The sequence below is a fragment of the Periophthalmus magnuspinnatus genome, chromosome 8, assembly GCF_009829125.3.
Source record: "Periophthalmus magnuspinnatus isolate fPerMag1 chromosome 8, fPerMag1.2.pri, whole genome shotgun sequence".
Taxonomy (NCBI): Eukaryota; Metazoa; Chordata; class Actinopteri; order Gobiiformes; family Gobiidae; genus Periophthalmus; species Periophthalmus magnuspinnatus.
In genome coordinates, this window is record NC_047133.1 from 8,576,684 (window position 1) to 8,596,353 (window position 19,670).

The following is a 19,670-nucleotide window of genomic DNA, read 5'->3' on the forward strand; positions in this document are numbered from 1 at the left end:
CACACGCTCCTCCACACCAACTCCTCTACGTTCAGAAGGAGGAAATGAACCGAGCGAGACGCCAAAGCACGTTTAAAAAGTTTAGCACTACTTCAAACCGTTTCCGTGTATATTGATATGCAAATGATCCCCCGTGCGTCTGTAATGAGGCGTTATCTGCTCACGTGTGCACAGATGAAAAGTGCCGGGTGCAAACCTACACCCAGTGATGCTCTGTGTCCACGAAAAAGTGAGCAGTCCACAGAATCATGTTTAATGTGACAGAAGGGAGCAGGATGTGACAGCTGATTTCACACCAGACTGTGCCTTAATGTTAAAATGCATCAGAAAAGTGTGTGCGGAAAGAGGAAAAACGGCCTGACCCTGATCTCAACTTAATTCTATAAAGTTCCTGATGTGCAGTTTACATATTATAAGGCTTATTTTTGACCAAATCAGCCCTGGTCCTCTAGTACATAGCAGTTCAAATCAGATACTACGCTGAAGTTACAATACAAATACAAAAAAAGAGTGTGTCTACATTATAACGAGAGCCCCAAACTTGAATTCGCCCAGGGCTGCCAGATTTCTAACTCCACCCCTGGTAATAATTCACATATTTACTTAGACGTTTCTATTACTTAGGATGTAGTTACACTTACACAACGCAGTAAAATTAAGATTAAACCTGGACTAAACCAGGACTAGAACAAGACCAAACCAAATCCAGGACTTAGACCAAAGAAACACGCCCAAAACTCGTGGTTATTTGCCGTTTTCCTCTCCACTGTACATTTGTGGCTCATTGTTCCAGAGAAAACAAACAGGTGATTTCATTTAAAGTGAAGAACAAACTTGATTAGTTCATTTTGTCTCCTGAAATAGAAATACAGACTCTCATCTTGTGCCGTAGCTCCGAGCCATTGTAAATCTAATTGTGTTAGAGCCGCCGTTTGTTTTATGTTACACACAGACAGATGTAAATACTATAGTTGTACTTGAATGTTTCTTGGAGTGTTTGAATCAGGGAAAATGGACAAATTAGTGAGTTTGATGAGAGTCTGATTATAATGGGCTCAGAGCTTATCATATCTGGTCTTGTATTCTGCCGTGGGGTTTTAGTCCTGGGTTAGACCTGGTTTGTCTTGGTTTAGTCCTGGTTTAGTCCTGGTTTAGTCCTAGTTTAGTCCTAGTTAAGTCCTAGTTTAGTCCTGGTTTAATCCTAGTTTAGTCCTAGTTTAGTCCTGGGTAGTTCTAGTTTAGTTCCACTTTAGACCTGGTTTAGACTTGGCTTAGTTCAAGTGACCTGGTTTAGTCCCGAGTTAGCTCTGATTTAGTCCTGGTTTAGTCCTTGGTTAGATCTGGTCTAGTCTCAGTTTAGATGTGGTTTAGTCCAAATGACCTGGATTAGTCCTGTTTTAGACCTTTTTTAGACCTGGATTAGTACAGGGTTAAACCTGGTTCAGTCCTTGATTAGACCTGGTTTAGATCTGGTTTAGTCCTGGTTTAGACCTGGCTTAGTACGGGGCTAGACCTGGTTTAGACCTCGTTTAGTCCAGGGTTAGATTTGGTTTAGGTTATGTTTAGTCCTGTTTTAGACCTGTTTTATTGCTGGGTTAGACCGGGTTTACATCTGGTTTAATTCTGGTGTAGCCCTGAGTTAGACCTGGTTTGGGTCAGATGCAGTCCTGTTTTAGACCTCTTTTAGTACTGGGTTGGACCTGGTTTAGTCCTGGGTTAGAGCTAGTTTAGTACTAGATTAGACCTGGTTTAGATCTGGTTTAGTTCAGGATTTTGTGAAGCTCATCTTGGCTGCTCTCGTCTACAAAATACAATTATCAGGAGGTGCTGTCGACTGGTTTAATCTTATTTTAGACCTGATTTAATCTAGATTTAGTCCTAGTTTAGTCCTGAGATAGACCTGGCCCAGTACAGATCTTGAGGGTTTATTCCTTGTGTCCCCGTGCCTGTTTCCATTGGTAAGTTTAATACTGCCATACTGTAGAACTTTGTAGACAAAAAAACAACATCTGTACTGTTTTTGCCAATGTAACCAGAAGGAAATTGAGTTAAACTTTGAAGAACCTACAGCCAAATGGAACAGTACATCCCACGACCTTTACATGTGTGTCAGATATATGCTAACCACTCTGCCAACATGTCTAGACGGTTTTCAAAATGGCCGTATTCTATCACAGGGAGCTTTCCAAATGTGAGCTGATTCCCGGTGACATTTTTCATCTGTAAAGGTTATGCCTATAAACACACGGCTCAATACGTTGCCAAGTCTGTAGCGCGTTCCTCAAATTGAGTCATAGCCGGAAATGTCAGCTCCGGACTTGATAATGCCTCTTTTTATCCCGATAGAAACACGGGACACGGGGGAAGCGTATTAGTGAAATCATCAGGTTTTGTGTAGGATTCCTGGAGGAGTATTGAGTTAGAGATACTGTGTCATGTTTGAAACGAGAGCGAATTCAATACAAGTCCAGAGATCTGAAGTGTTGCTGCGTGAGTCTTTTTAAAGGTAAATTATGTAACTTTTCTGCAGCCTGCTCGACTCTACGCAGCGGTGGAAGGTAACGAAGTACGAGTAGTAAAGTACAGGCACCTCAAAATTCTACTTTAAGTAAAAGTACTCAAATAAAAGTAAAAGTATCATATGAAAAATAAAAAAAAAAACAACAACAAACAAGAAAACGACTTAAGTAAAAGTATTAAAGTAGCTGTTTAGATGTCTGCTTAAAGAGTAAAGTAGAGTAGAGTTGCACTTTAACATACAAATAAACATGTATGTCTTGATCTTGTTCATGTGAAGCGCAGAGAGGGGGGGAGGATGTCACCATGAGCTCGGGATTAGGGTTTCTTTAATTTTATTTTATGTAACTTTTTGTGAGGGATGGGGTATCTTATTTTTGTTAACTTGATTTTGTTTTTGTACAAATAATACAAAAAAATAATCACAAAAAAAAAGAGTAGAGTAAAAGTATCGTGCGAAGATATCCAAATCTAATAAAGCTTCAAATTAGCTTTTTTTTTTTGTTTTTGATAAAGATTTGTGCTGAGTTTTGTTCAACAGAAACATTAAATAGATTCTTTTTTGTATATTTTTGTTTGCTCAAATTGTGAACATGTTAAGTTTTCAGCAGGTCTCAAATGATGATAAAAAATACTTTCACTTTTCAGTCCAATAAAAAATGTAGTGGAGTAGAAAGTACAAGTACTGCTCTCAAATATAGTGAAGTAAAAGTAAAATGTAGCCACTGTACTCTCATTTACTCTCAGAGAAAATGAGAGTGTAGCAAATTAAGCTTGAATGTTTTCTCAATGCACTTTTTCTACTCATAGGCTTGGACTGTTAATAGTTTGAAAGTCGAGTTTTCATTGAAGTATTTTATTTTATGTTATGTTTTTTATTTTTTAATTATTTTTTTTTATTGTATTTATTTATTTATTTTTGTTTATTTACTTGTATTGTTTTATTTATTTTATTTTATTTTATTTTATTTTTTGGCTTGTTGGATTTACTTTGGCCCGTAAATTTGTCTCAGTTTTTAATTTTATCCCACAGTGAACCTGAGTTTGACGCCCGTGTCTGTTGTAGAGGGACTTTTATGCTTCATTATGTTTTTCAGCTCATGTTTATTCACAAAACTGCACATATAAAATAATAGTTTCTTGGTTCTGCTTTAGGATGATTGTGTTAGTGTCAAAATACCATTCAATATTATCATTTATCGTTTACATTTCCTTATTACCGTGCTCGGCCCCACCCACTTTTGCCCTAAATGAGACTAAACTGCACTTTCTTTGCGGTGGCACTTCCTGTTAAGTGGGAATCCCATTAATTTCATTTCAATGTAGAATTTGCGAAACGTTTTACCTCTAAAATCTAATATAAAGCAGGTTCATTTGTGTAAAAAAGAAAACAATAATACCGAATAGCGATAACTCAAATGGCGATGGCGACCCCGCGGCAATTTCCGTAATAAAGTGAATCCAAAATGTGCTAGTCCAAATGAGCATATTCCGGCTCCAGTTTGCCCCAGGGCGGGTGGTGCTCGCTGATGTGGGGGTAACTGGAGGTCTGAGCGGAGACAAAGCGCTGGCTCATCACGTCCAGCTGCTGCAGATGTGGCTCCAGATGTTGCCATGGCCCCGGCGGACTCCCCTCCACGGGTTTGAAAAAGAGTCTACCGGGCCACAAATCTGCTATTGTTTTGAAAGTAAATATCATAAGCGACATTATTTAAGGTCACATCGTGCATACAGGTAACCGCAGTTGTATCTCACTTTGAAATGTCACATCCTATTTTTAAAGCTGATATTTGCCGGCAAACCTGGCGACCCGAACCTCAGCTGCTCTCTGAGGGAATAGTTAGTGCCTTGTTGTGTATTTTTTTTTTGCAACAGCGGGGCCTCAGGTGTGGAGACGGAGAGCGTGGAGCGAAAAGACGGCTGAGTGAGTGGAAATAACAAGATGTTCACTTCGGGGTTTAAATTAGGAAACAAAATCTAACAACAAACTGTTTCTACTGTAGTCAATGGTGTCTACAAAACACATCTGCACTGACAACTTACTGGAGCGGAAACGTGGACCCTGCAATATATGTTTCTTTCTTTTTTTTTTTTACACGTACACCACCAGTCTGGAGTCGGGACCATCCGGCTCCACTGACTCTGGCGCCAGTTCACTTTTTATTGAAAAACTGTGGCCTTTCTCTCTGTAACTGCTGCTGTCAGACTCCTCATTTTAGTCTTAAAATGTTCATATTAACCCGCTCTGCATGATCCTGGTGTTTTTATTTCACTATTTTATCCGTAAATCAAGATATGAACATTAAAAACAGACAAATCAGACGCCTTCTTTCCCCGAGGTCGTTCCCGCTAGCGTTAGCAACAGGTTTGATTGACAGCGTTGGTAAGCGCCTGCACTGCTGGTTTAGCAAGGAGCGGGAAGGGGCGTTATGTTCAACAGCCTCGCTCCGGATTGGCTCTTTGGTTGCTATGATACTCGCGGTGGGAAATCCAAATATAAACTTAGCTCCAAATTCGTCCCTGTAACTGCTAGCCTCAATTAGCTTCATTTGACTTGAGGTTAAAATAAGTCTGATGCGTGCTGTCTGCATCTAAGCGCTTTATTGTTCTTTGTATGATGGCAAAACTCCGTGTAATTGTGAAGGAAGTGAAGGTAAAGAGTTGAAATAAGTTTATCTCATAAGGTGAAGGAAGGTACAAACAGCAGGCGCATGTGTGAGTTACATCACAAAGGAGCCTCCAGTGTTTATTCTCTGAGAAAGGTACTATCTATAGAAGGCTGGTTCCATAAGGACTTAAAATAAGTTACAGCACAAGTACATACTGTCTGCACAAGGTCATAAATGGGTAGACTGAAAAGAACGCTTACAGACGTCTCTTGTGCGAGAACAAAAGTAACAGGTGTCAGTGAGGACGTCTTAAAATAAGCATGTGTTTCATTCTTGCTGAAAAACAAGTTCACCTCAGTGTCGGAGACGCACAGTATTCAACACAAGGTTTAAGAGTAAAATAATCAAACAAAAAATCGTGCGTTCACTCTGCTCTGGTCTATGAGAGTTGTGAAAAGCGCTTTTTAAACTTATCGCTGTGGATAATTAGGATGCTCTGAATGCACAAGGTAAGTGAGGAATGACTTTGGACCACTGCAGGCTGTTTAAAATGAACTGTTTTTCTTGTTTTTAAGAGGAAAAATCTGGTACAACGCCATTAAAAGGATTAGTATTTAGATCCGATGTGAGTTAATCTGTGGAAATATATTATGGTCGACTCCATTTGGCCTCCAGTCGTCTCTACTTCTTCTTCTTCTTCTTCTTCTGATGACAAAGCATTTTAAAGGGGCGATTCTCTGTGGGGGGATAAAGCCGGGTACCCCTCCATTAACCATAAACCAGGTGATAACATCTGCTCTCTGACAGTTCTGCCCTGTATGGACTTTCCTGTTTTCCAGTTAAGGGCGCTGTACCTGATTTTTACTGTCTTAAAAAAAGAAAAAAGAAAAACACAACTAGTTAATTTATAAAGTTTGCAGTGGTCCAAAGTTATTCCTCACTTACCTTATACATTCAGAACATCCTAATTATTCACTGCGATGAGTTGATAAGCACTTTTCACAACTCTCAGTGACCAGAGCTTGCTTGGTTTTCACGGTATAGCTAACAACAGCTAACATGCTAACCGCACATTTCCTGATTCTCAAAACAATAAAACATTTTGTGATTAGATGCAGACAGTACACGGCAGACTTATTTTGACTCAAGAGCTGCAATCCTAACAACTAGCATGGCAACCGTGCACTTCTTGATTCTCAAACAATAAAATGTTGTATAATTAGATGAAGACAGCACACAACAGACTTATTTTGACCTCAAGAGCTACAATGCTAACGGCAACTAGCATGCTAACTCTGCACTTCCTGATTCTCAAAACAATAAAACACCTCATGATTAGGTGCAGACAGTACACAGCAGACTTATTTTGACCTCAAGAACCGTGCTAACAACAACTAGCATGCTAACGGTACACTTCCTGACTTTTAAACAATAAAACACTTCATGATTAGTTTCAGACTTATTTTGACATCACGATCTGCTTATGCAACACATCTGCACTGGGCCAAGACACATTTTGCTCAAACACATGGGACGATATAAGGAGCAGGCCCTTTTTAAATGGATTATATAAAAATATAAAGATGGCCGCCTGTAGACTCAGCCACTTTTCTACCTGTGCAGTTTGTAATGACGGCTCGGGAGCTAAAAGGGTGTGTAGTATTTATAGGATTCAGCTCCGGTGTTGTGTTGAAACGATGAATGGACAGCTTATCCCTTTGTGCAGGTTTGATGCGGAGGGAACTGGATTTCCATGGCTTTTAAGTGTGGCAGACACGGGGAGCTCAGAGCCGTAGACCCGCTGTGTAAAAAAACGAAAATCTCATACTAATCGATACTTAAACAGGTATTGAAACTAGATACTGATTTGAGCAGGTATCGATTCTGAAAAAGTCACATTCACAGGACAGAAATGAACCTTTACTGAAGAGTTTTTGAATGATTTTGAGCAGATATAAGGGAATATAAAAGAAAGTACTACTATTTAATGTTGAAAATCACATTCTATTGTCTAAAGAAAGAGTGTTTTTTACTAACATCGCGGCTAATATCGAAATCGTGTTTGAAATTGTAGTATCGTGACAACACTGAGCAGGAGACAAACATCCAAAGGTCATCAGATAAACGCGCCAGTTTGTGTATTATGCATAAAACGATCATATTTCACACAACGCAGTGACATCTAAAGTGACTGCTGACTCTTTGGATTTAAAACCGCATCAAGGTCGAGTTTTGTTCCGTCTTGTGTTTTTTAACATGTGAGAAAGACCAAAGTATGGCATTTTTTCAGACCTGATTTCATTACAAGTTCTTGACTCTGCACTATTTGCCCCACTGACCACCATCAAACCCTCACCAAGCGCTCGGGTTCATATCTGCAGCTCTGTGAAGTGTCTTGCCCAAGGACACAAGGCAACATGCATTGGTTAGAACTGGAATTTAACTGCCAAATTTCATAACAATGTGAGTTTTTTTTTGGTGGTTGTCTGCACGGAGATGCAGTTTTGTAAAATGTTACACCGTATGGCATGGGTCCCCAACCTTTTTTGCACTTTTTTGTTTTATTTTCGCGGGTCGACCATCTACGCGCGGCAGATAAATGTCAAAAATAAGTTAAGTGCATAAAAAATACAACTCACTGTATCGCTGAATCAGTGGCAGTCCTGCGCTTGTTTCTTCTTTCCTTCTTGTTCACGCTTGTTTCTTTCAAAAAACTCTAAATCTTTCAATCCCAGGTGCTTAGTCTCCATGTGGCGAAGCAGTTTTGAAGGTTTCATTGCCTCGTTCGCTTTTTTCCCGCAGATATTACGCAGAGCGGACTCGGCGCGTGAGACTCACCTGTCGCCCAAACGCATATTTTAAGTGGGACTCTTGGTATTATCTGTTAAGTTTATCTTTCTTTTTCTTGGAGGTCGTAGTCTCATCTTCTGGCTCCTCTTTTGACCTTTTCCCCTTTGCAAAAAAACTCTCCGAAGACTTTTGTTTTTGGCTCATTTTCACTCGCTTTTGGCTCTAGGATTTTCATTATAAATCTACGGACAAACTTATTCGCGTGTCGTGACGGACGGGCGAAAGTTACGTCGGAGAAGATGCGGTCGCTGATATATTATTTACTGTTTTGTGCGGCCCGGTAGCAAATGCGTAACGGGCCGGTGGTTGGGAATCACTGCAGTATGGCATGACATTAAACTTATCTATCTCCATGGAAACTACCAGATAATATCACCAAATTAATGGTCAGATCTGTGGAGAGACGAACCAGCTCAAACTAACGCAGGGGTGCTCGAACTTTTTTCACCGAGGGCCATACTGTATCTTTAAAAAGTATTCGACACGGAGGCCCAGTGGTCAATACAGTAGATACTTCAGATGGATGTATTTAACGTAGTAGTAGTTTTGACTTCATACTTTAAATAACGCTTGAAATATTAATATTAGGTCTGTATGACAAGGCAGTGTGATGTTATTTAGGTTATACTGGTAGGATTACTCAAATTTGCAGTAAAAAGTACTTATTATGATCATTTGGGCCAATTCAACTGAAGGCTTGGGGGCCAATAAAAATAGTTCTGAGGGCCGCATTTGGCACCCGGGCCATAGTTTGGACACCCCTGTACTAATACTTTGATCAGTGACGCAAAGGGGTGTTGGATTGTGTTTCCAATTAGAGACGAATGGATGTTTTTCAAGCAATAAATCACTTGTAATTAATAAATAAATTATGTACGTAAGATGGATGCGTTTAATGACGTACTGCGGAACATTCCAAGCAAAACAGTCGAACAACTCCATCGAGAGAAAGTTATAAAGTGCGCCCTTAAAACAAAGTTAACATAATTCAACAAGATTCAGCGTAAACAGAGGCCCGTGATGAGTCTTTCAATAAACACCCCGTAGAGGGCAATTTAAATGGAACACGGTGTGAAAAATATTTTATAAACCGCGATGCACAAACTCAGAAGGACGAGCCGGGGTTTGTGTGCGTTTTGTTTCAATAAACTCCACTCCTTTGCAATCTGGATGTTGCCTATAAACGTGTGCATGTGGGAGCTTGAAACGTAACGGTTTAGATTCGACTTAAACAACATCGTCATAACTTGAGGACGTGTAAATACTTGTTTTTCCCGTTTCGTTGTCTCATTCCCTGTGCCGTGTGTGTGTGTGTCCCGTTCAGATCCGTACGTGAAGGCGTCTCTGGTGTGCGACGGCCGCAGGTTAAAAAAGAGGAAGACGTCGATAAAGAAGAACACGCTGAACCCCACGTACAACGAAGCTCTGGTGTTTGACATCCCCAACGAGAACATCGAGAACGTGTCCATCGTCATCGCAGTTATGGACTACGACTGGTCAGTACTGCTACCGCAAATACTACTACTACTACTACTACTACTACTGTTACTCCTACTACTACTACTACTACTACTACTACTACTACTACTACTACTACTACTGTTATACTACTGTTACTACCACATCCCCAACGAGAACATCGAGAACGTGTCCATCGTCATCGCAGTTATGGACTACGACTGGTCAGTACTGCTACCACAAATACTACTACTACTATTACTACTGTTACTCCTACTACTACTACTACTACTGTTATACTACTGTTACTACCACATCCCCAATAAGAACTTCGAGAATGTGTCCATAGTCATTGCAGTTATGGACTATGACTGGTCAGTATTACTAGTAATACCACTACTAACTACTACTACTACTACTAATAATAATATTGTTACTAACACATCCCCAATGAGAACCTCAAGAACATGTCCATTGTCATCATAGTTATGGACTACAACTGGTCAGTAATACTACTACTACTGTTGCAGCTAATACTACTACTACTACTACTACTACTACTACTACTGGTGCTGCTGGTACTACCAATCCCCAGCGAGAACATCAAAAACATATCCATCATTATCACAGTTATGGACTATGACTGGTCTGCTGCTGCTGCTGCTGCTGCTGCTGCTACTACTGCTACTACTGCTACTACTACTACTACTACTACTACTACTGTTACTGTTACTATCACATCCCCAATGAGAACATGAAGAATGTGTCCATTGTCATTGCAGTTATGGACTACAACTGGTCAGTAACACTACCTGGAATACTACTACAACTACCACGAATACTACTTCAACTACTACTGCTACTACTACTACCACTACTACTACTACTGCAGTTACAACAATATCCCTAATGAGAACATCATCATTATCGTAGTTATAGACTATGACTGGTCAGTACTACTATTGGTGCTAATGCTACTACTACAAATTTTACTGCTACTATTACTACTAGTAATACTACTACTACTACTACTGTTACTGTTGTTATTTTGCTACTACTACCAGCCACATCCCCAACACCCCCATGTCCAACCACAGCCAGTAACTTAGCTCTTTTACCTCAGATAAATACAAGTTCAATTCTATCCCTTTTTTTACTCAAAAGCCGCCATGTTTGTTTTGATACAACTGGACCGTGCCTTTCCCTGATTGGTTAACCCACCTGTCAATCATGCCCATTTGAAATCAGGGAGACAGGGCTATGGTTTCAGACCCAAATATCCTTCATAAAAGCATTTGTTATTAGCTGATCAGGTAACGTTGCTCTGGGACTCACTAGTAATAATAAAGTGCTGCTTTGAGATCTTGGACCTCTTTAACAAAACTAACCCCATGCACACATGAATGAGTCCAAAGAGATGAATCTACAGCGAACGGGGCCCAAACCAGGACAGAGGAGCACACCTGCCTTATGTGGGGCGCTAACTGTTGCTAATTGTTGACATTCATTAGCGGTGATAAGGCTAACGCTGGTGGAGTGCTGAGGTTAACTGAGGTTAATTTGGCAAATGGCTAATAGAGATACAGACAGACAGAGGACTAAGAGTGGGGTTAATTCAGCACGAAGAACGCATCCTTAAACGGGCCGTACCATGAGCCAGGGACATGGTTTAGTCTGAACTGTTAACCCCGCCCACTTCTGTCTTTTCTGCGATTTAGGAAAAATATCCAGTTGCGATTTTTCTGACAAGGATTGTTATTAGATTTGTAATTTATGTTTTAATAATGGAGCAACAGCGATGGTCCGCTCTAGTTCCAGAAGGAAGTTTTCCCCATGGACAAATTTAAAATATTAAGAGCTCAAATTCATCACTAAGGCTAACCAGCTACATCCTAACTAATACTCCAAAAAGCAAAATGGTGGTTTATAAAGTTTTAGAAACAGATTTTTAAATAAAATCTTATGCTCATTAGTTAACACAATACAGCTGCCCTAATCAAAATATATGGATATCAACTTTTCAGAGCTTTTAACCATGTTATAGTTGTTTCCTCTCGCCATTTACTCAGTCAAAGTTGTATTTGGAGTGATTCGTGCATGTTTGAGCAATCTTTAATCGCTTTGAGACTCCATTTTGTTCATCAGCTCCTGTTTTCACCGCCACCGGTACACGCCCACTGTGACGTAACAATTCAATTTTCTTAAAACTCATAGGATTCGACAGCGTTACTTAGTCATTTTGGTACAAATGAAAACAAATCTGGTACTCGCTAGCATGATCTGCAGCTCCCCATTGTCTACCGCAGTTTTCCAACACAGAAAGTGAGCGGGCTTGTTTTGTTTAAGTCGTTTTAGATCAATATTGCGATTTAAAATGTCTCAGTTTTCACATAATGATCCAAGGGTGTCATAGATTATAACCATATAGCAGACACAAGCACAATATGTCGGCTTTAAATCTTATTAGAAACATATCAAAAAAGTAGTACTAGTACAAAAAGCCCTCAAAAATGATTGTTCCATCTATCTGATAGTTAAGTCAATATAGTAATTATCGTGACAAGCCTGGGTATACAACTATAAAACTGCCTTATAACAAAAAACCATGTTACAGATTCAAAACCTTTCAAAAATGCAACAAAACTGACCCATTAGATGCTGTTCTTCTTATTTACTCATGTTCGTTTCAAGAGGCCATGTTTCTCCTCTCTAAGCTGGTCATCACTCCTCTGTTTACACATTTGGCTCAGTCTCGGACCCTGTTGTTTCTCGATGTTGTTGAACACGACAGCTAGGTCCCGTCTGAGTCAGCCTCCTGGTGGTCAATCCCTGTTTTACATCAACGAGGACCCTGAATATTCATCAGCGATGCTAATGACACGCTAATGACATGCTAATGCTATGCTAATACCGCCGCCTGCCTGTGTTAGCATCTAGCGTCAACACTTGGCTCTGTTTGGTGTTGTCTGCCTCCGTTGGGCCAAGCTGGGGGTGTCTTCTGTATGTTTACCCTTGTTTATGCTGCGCTGACGTCTTTTTATAGCCTATGCACATTTAGCCTCGTTTCACGAAAAGGTGTGGGGCAGTTCAGTGGGACACGGCTGGGAAAAAATAACCAACCTAGATCCAGATTTTGTAGTTGGACTCCTGATCTCTCTGAGTGGACTGCTTGTCTCCACGGTCGTCTCCGTGGAGATGTTAGAATCTTCCACAGCGTAGCATTAAACCTATTTGCATCTTATCTTGCATTATTCTGTAAGTTTAATGCCATACTGTGGAGCATTTTAGGCCAAACAATAGCATTTCCATAGCCACAAGCAGGTGAAGAACGCTCCACCACCATACTGAACTATTGATACTTTACAGTGACATCACGCTGGGGAGTGCTACATGTATCTTTATGGCAGAATGTTCAGCAGTTAACACAGTGACACAATTCCCACATTAGCAAACATAGACAAAAGTTTGAAAATAGTCTGAAAACTGGATTCAAACAGCACATTTTCAAAAGCCTGTGATCAATACGAGCGTTCACGGTCTTGTTTAGGACTTTGATTTTCAACAAAAAGGTTAGAGTGACTAACTGTTGGCTAACACTAGCTAGCTTGGGGCTGTACTTTGATGTGCGAGAGTCTTTTAACTGTACAAATCAGCTCACCCGTTGTAGTTCCAACTAAACCAGCACTTTCCGGTCAGATTGTGTTAAAATAAAGCTCAGAATAAATCTAACGTGAGTAACACAACTTCAGACAGAGCAGTGCTTCTAGTTAGCTTCACCCCCCAGTCCTCCAGGAAACGTTGATGACGTCATTTGCAAAGTATCAGTTGTGCTTTTAGCCATGTTGTAATGTCTGCGGCTGAAAAACAGAGTAGTATTTTGTTTCATTAGTTTTTTGTTTAGCAGTAAAATGTACCTTCAGTTGACGACAGGTCCAACTACGCATAAATGAAAACCAACCAAGCAACTAATCCAGTCTTAGCCGAGCCAACAATAAAACTTAATCATGCAGAACTCGAAATCCAGGACTCCAAATCCAACTACCTCCATAAGAACCCTGTGCATCCACCATTTTACTGTTTCTCCGATGGTCTTGACTAACGACTCACTCCATTGTCCTCTGTGCGTTTGTCTCCTGCAGCATCGGACACAATGAGGTCATAGGCATGTGTCGCGTGGGCTCGGACGCAGACGGGCCGGGCCGGGAGCACTGGTCAGCCATGTTGGCCAATCCACGCAAACCCATCGAGCACTGGCATCAACTGGTAGAGGTAAGAACAGGGACCGAGTGGAGGTGTAGCCATTCATCTGTTTAAAGTCTCTAGGTCAGACGACTCATTTTACCCAAACACAGTTAAAATCAAATCAATCAAAAATACCAATTGGTAATGTTTTTAGGTGTCAAATTTTGCTACCTGTTTGGAAATCATGACAATAAAATATAACAACAATAATAACAGAAATATATTTGAAACAGAAGACCACAGATGGGTTAATTTTACAAAGTTCTGACAGCTGTACTGATAAGGCTTGAAACTTGAAAAAATTGAAATTTGATAATCAGATGTTGATGATTAACTTTATAGGGGTAGAACAACTGAAATTTGCCTAATCTGCCTATCATCATTTGAGCCAATTCAGCAGGAGACTTGAGGGCCAACAAATATTGGTCTTTGTGCCGCATTTAGCCCCTGGACCATAGTTTGGACACTCCTGCCGTAGACTGTGCGTATAAATGGAAACAAAAAACAAAAAAATCCTCAAGTAAAAGTAAAAGAATCACATGAAAAAAAATCTATTGAAGTAAAAGTACCTGTTCAAGTACCTGTAAAGTATTTTGCTCATATTTTGAGGTCTTATAAAGCTTCAAATTGAGTGATTTTGATACAAATGTGTGCTGAATTTTGTTCAACACAGACAGTGGTAACAAATACTTTTACTTTTCAGTCTAGTTAAAAAATGTAGTGGGTTAGAAAGTACAGATACTGCTCTCAAATGTAATGAAACGGAAGTAAAAAGTATCCACTATAAAATTTACTTAAAGAAAGTACAGATACCTAAAATGTGTACCAAAGAACCGCTCGCCCATTCACACACACATTCATACACCAGTGTACGCAGACTTTGGGGGCAAGGTGGGTTAAGTGATAATAAAATGAATCTGTGGGAGCTGGAATCGCACCACCAATCTTCAAATTAGTGGGCAAACACTCTACCAACTGAGCCACTGTCGCTCCAAATGCAGAGTCCTATTGTAAAACAGTGAGTTCATGAGTCTAGTCACTTATAGAAATGATCAGGTTCAACATTTGTGACTTTACCTGTTGGATATTTCGCGGCAAAGTACATCGTGATATGAAAAATCTGGCTCTTTCCCCCATCTGGGTCCATGACATCATCACAGTCTCGAATCTGAAAACCTCCACCGTCATATATATTGTGCTGTTGTAATGTGAGCGCTCATGTGAAAATAAGCGTGATTTGTTTGGTGTTTGCTGCATAACTCTGTAATAATAATTTGAGCTGGTGAGACGCTCGCAGCTGTACGCCCTGACGGCTCTGTAAATAACAGCTCCTCTCATTAATAATTCACTTAACACATTCACTACGCACTCAATATGTTGTAATAGTGGACTGGGAAAGGACTGCGAAACAAAACACTATTTACAGATATAGTCAATCAAACAATGAAACACAAATTCAACTAGAAAAGCCTTTTGTCACATTTCAGCCAATCACAGCCTGTTACCTTTGGCTCTCAACCAATCAGATCGCTCCTGTGTCGAACGCACCTGTGGACCTCAGAGAGAAACAGGCAGAAAGTTCAATAGGAGTCTTTCATGAAGCGTTATACCGACAAATGTGTCCTTAAGCCCTTCTTCTCAACATCTCTGGCATTTACAACATGTTTTTTTAACTGAAAATGGTCTTTCCTGGAGAACAAATCCTACAAAGCACAAAATTCCTCCACAATTGTAAGTTGTATACCTAAATTATTTTTATTATTCAATTATAAAAATGCAAAAAAGAAAAATAAATAAATAAAATAATATGACTATGTGATCCAATAACAGCCCCAGTGTACTCTGTATGGACCACTGAAACACCCCGCACACCCATGACCCCCCATGACCAGAGCGTACTCCTAAGCACCACCCTCCCACACCTCTTCCTCGTTCACTCTCTCCCTCGCATTCTATGTCCTAATGCCAAGCTCATATTGGCCATACCTGGAAGTTTAGAGGGAGTTTCTTTCTAAACACATTTACTGGATTTACCTTATTTTACTATAAGTTGCTCCAGAGTATAAGTCACACCAGCCAAAAAATGCATAATAATGAAGAAAAAAGATACTTGTGCGATTTATAATTCAGTTGTACTGGATTATAAATCACATTTTTGGGGGAAATTTAATAAACAAAATCCAAGACCAAGAACAGACATTTCATCCTTCAAGTTAACTTATAATAATAAAAATAAAATAGACAACAACAGGCTGAATATCAGTACAGCACGCTAATATAACACATTTATATTTATTCAGCTACATGAAGCATAGACTGAACTAAATAATATGTCTGGTATGACTCAGACTCAGCAGAATACGGTTTTCTTTTAGGCAGCATTTTTGTTCAATCTTTCTCCGATGTCTTTTAAATTACCATAATGCTGATATTTTTTAAATTTCAATGGTACAGGAGTAGTAGATACAATAACAAAGATTTGAAATTATATATTATAATAATTTCACATATAAGTCGCACCCCTGAAAAAACTATGAAAAAGTGCGACAAATAGTCCAGAATATACAGTACATATTTTATGTAAATGAGGTGGTGCTGTTCGTAGCTGGATGTTGGTGAATTCGGGCACATCTCATTTAAGACATTCTGCTGCTTAAGAACACGTGAAATTAATCTGGTGTGGAGTCTTTCAGCAACTTCTTAAAGTGGAAGTTACAAACATTACAAAAAAAACATTCATGAACGAGTCCCAGTGTTTTTTTCTGTTAGCCCAAATTGGTCGTTTAGTTGCGTCATAGGTAAAAGTGCGGATTTCTCAAACTGTGTTCACAACAAACGCATGGATCTGTTAGCATTCACAGAGGATAAGGACTTTGTGTTTACTTTCTAAATGTGAATTCTCGTTCTTGACAGCAGAGGGAGCATGGAGAACAAATGTAGTGACCAAAAATATGTTTAAAAGGGGATTAAAACCACAAGAATGTTTAATAAGCGTTCATTAAGATACAGTCTAAAGGTGTGTTAGATCTTGACATGGAGTTGTTTATTGCCTTGTCTGGAAAGCTCCACAGTATGGCTTTATCTACACGTATCTACTTGCTCCAACTTACCAATCTGACAATATTCCACTTTAATCAAAAAGACAATCCATGAACTTTATGTACTTTTTGGCCTGGACTTTCCAAAACCACAGACTACACTTGTGCATTTTGACCTAAATCATTTCAAATTTGTATTCTCTCTGTGTTTGTTCTGATGTGTTTACACAATATCGAAGCCATAATTCTAACTGAAGCTTTTGTTTTGTTCAAATGTGAAGTTGAATTACGGCATAAAACAGCTCGATCTCGAGACAATACGTTCACAAGTCCCCAGTCGTTTCAGTCGGCAAGTGTGCGGGATAGAGACATATGTACCACTGCAGAGCTAAGAGAAAACGTTATGAACTAAAATATACGAATAAATCCAAAGTGGCTTTTCTGGGCTCTCTTGCAGCACTCAGACACAATATGGAGTGGGAACATAAATCTTGCATAGGTCTGATCTGCATAAGTAACTGTAAAACGCACTGCTTTGACAATGTGATTAATACACGTGGTTATGAATGGGCTTATGTCACTGTTTAAGAGAGTGGAGAGGCAGGATGTAAATGATCAGCCCCGAAGTCAAATGGAAGAACATGGAGGTTTAAATCAGACCTATTCTGCAAAATCTACTTTTCAGCGCTTTTAGCCGTGTTATACTCGGTTCCCCTCAACATTTACTCACCTGAAGTTTTATCTGGAGTGATTTGTGCATGTTTGAGTTATCTTTAATCGTTTATTTTGCAGATCGAGCCCCGTTTTCACCGCGACTGGTACACGCCCCCACTTTGACATACTTACTCCGTTCTCCAATTTTTTTTCTTAATCGATGGTATTCGTAGGGTTTGACAGCAAAGCATAGTCATTTTCATACAAATGAAAGGAGCAGCTATCCGCAGGAGGGCCTGACTCGTGGTCGTGATGACGTTAACGGCGATGTCAGCTCTTATTAGGCCACGAAGTTTTGTAACGCGGAACTTAGCAGCCTTGTTTCTTTTATTTAAGTTGTTTTAGTTGAATATGAATGTGTCGTAATGTCCGGGAAATCAAAAGATACAGACCCGGAGTAAGGTTTAACAGAGTTTATCGGTGGGAGGAGCGCGTAGTAAGAAGCTGGGTCGGAGGCTGAGGTGCAAGGTGGGTCCAAGAAACGGGATCTGGTGAAAAATGAGAAACGCCAACTGAGTACTATGATCATAACCACAAAAAAAAACCAAAAACAAAAAAAAAAACAGACTGAGCCAAGCAGAAACTGTACCAAGGGGGACACACTGATGATCTGGCAGCATGTGCAGAATCCTACGTCCTTTTACACTCCAGGGGGGGAGGCTTGATTGTTGATGGGCTGCAGGTGGTGCCAGAGTCTCCACCCAGCTCCAGGCATAGAAGGGAGGGGGGAAGACAACACAGAACACACAGACAGACTGGGAACTTGACAGAATGTGATTTAAAACGTCCAAAGTGTAACATAATGATCCCTGAGTGTCACTATAGAGCAGACACAAGCACAACAGGTCTGCTTAAAAGGTACACTATGTAACATTTCTATTGAAGGGTGATAGAGATACCTAATTGTCTCTATGGCGATGGTATTGTTTCACCTAGAATTTTCCACAGTATGGCATAAAATGCAACTGCATGGAGCAAAACCTGATTTTACCGTCTTAAAAACGTGAAAAACAGAACTAGTCCATTTTAAACAGTTTGCAGTGGTCCAAAGTTATTCCTCACTTACCTTATGCATTCAGAACATCCTAATTATTCACCTTGATGAGTTTATTAGCACTTTTCACAATACGCAGAGACGAGAGCAGAGTTTTAATAATAATAATTATCATGCAAACCGTGAACTTTCTGATTCTCTGACAATAAAACACTTCATAATTATATCAGTACTGGGGCAAAACAAATGAGACAAAAACTCCAAAAATACCAAAAGCTTGTTCTTAGCCGTAGCTCCTTTTTCGGTCGTACCACAGATCTAAGTTTGATCTTTGCCCCATTATCATTTTGAGACCTACAACCCGCCGTTCATAGCTACGACTCAAGATCGAAAAAGCTTCATCGCAGACAGACAAACGCAAGCAGTGGACACACCCACTTTAGACACTTTAGACAGCAGTGGTGGAGTAGAAGATGCGATGGAGAGGCAGAGGGATCTACTGCTGCAGATCACATACTTAAAACTCGATTGTCAATTAGTTGATCCAGGATTTACATTACGCAAAGTTTACATGCATTAAAAGACAGTGGTGCTAAGAGTAAGTGTGCTGCTGTTGTGTCCAAAATGCATCCTCTATGCGCTGCTTTACACAAACCTCTGTTTTTTTCTTGTGTGCAGGAGAAATTCATCGGTACATTTGTGTCAAATAAGGAAGAAAAGTCCTCTTCTAAACCTCACATTGTAGTGGACAGCCCTCACTCTGAGTAAACCCGTGAGTATGACCGTAGGCCTGTCATGATGATCACTATATCCTCTTATTCTATTATATATATTTAGGGGCTCAATATTTATCATTTTGTACAATTTTTTTGCAAAAAGTGGGGAGATTTTGGGGTATTTTTTTTGTAATACCATAGACCAGGGGTGTCAAACTTATTTTCACAGAGGGCCACATCAAACAAAATGGTTGCTCTCAAAGGGCCAGATGTAACTGTAAGATAAATGTCAGTAAATGTAGCCAAATGTAATGCAACTACTTTTTAATCTTGTTAATTAACCATTTCTATATTTATTAATTATTCAAGTTACAAATATTGCATATAGATTTGCATAGATATGAAAAAATGGCTGTGTAACTGTGTACTGATCCTTTAAGGCAGTCATACCTTTTAATTTATTTTGTCGTGGGCCTCACAAAATGATGTGGCGGGCCATATTTTGCCCACGGGCCTTGAGTTTGACACATGT

General features: G+C 39.8%; 1 protein-coding gene across 1 annotated transcript in view; it reads left to right on the forward strand.

Annotated features, from left to right (window-relative positions):
* The window catches only part of syt3 (synaptotagmin III), a 113,365-nt gene extending 94,175 nt beyond the window's left edge, over positions 1–19,190 (forward strand). Inside the window, exons 8-10 of the mRNA XM_033971047.2 lie at positions 9,301–9,472; positions 13,574–13,703; positions 19,101–19,190. Of these exons, the coding sequence (XP_033826938.1) occupies positions 9,301–9,472; positions 13,574–13,703; positions 19,101–19,190 (392 nt within the window). The remainder of the gene's footprint in view (positions 1–9,300; positions 9,473–13,573; positions 13,704–19,100) is intronic.
* The last annotated feature ends 480 nt before the right edge of the window (positions 19,191–19,670 follow it).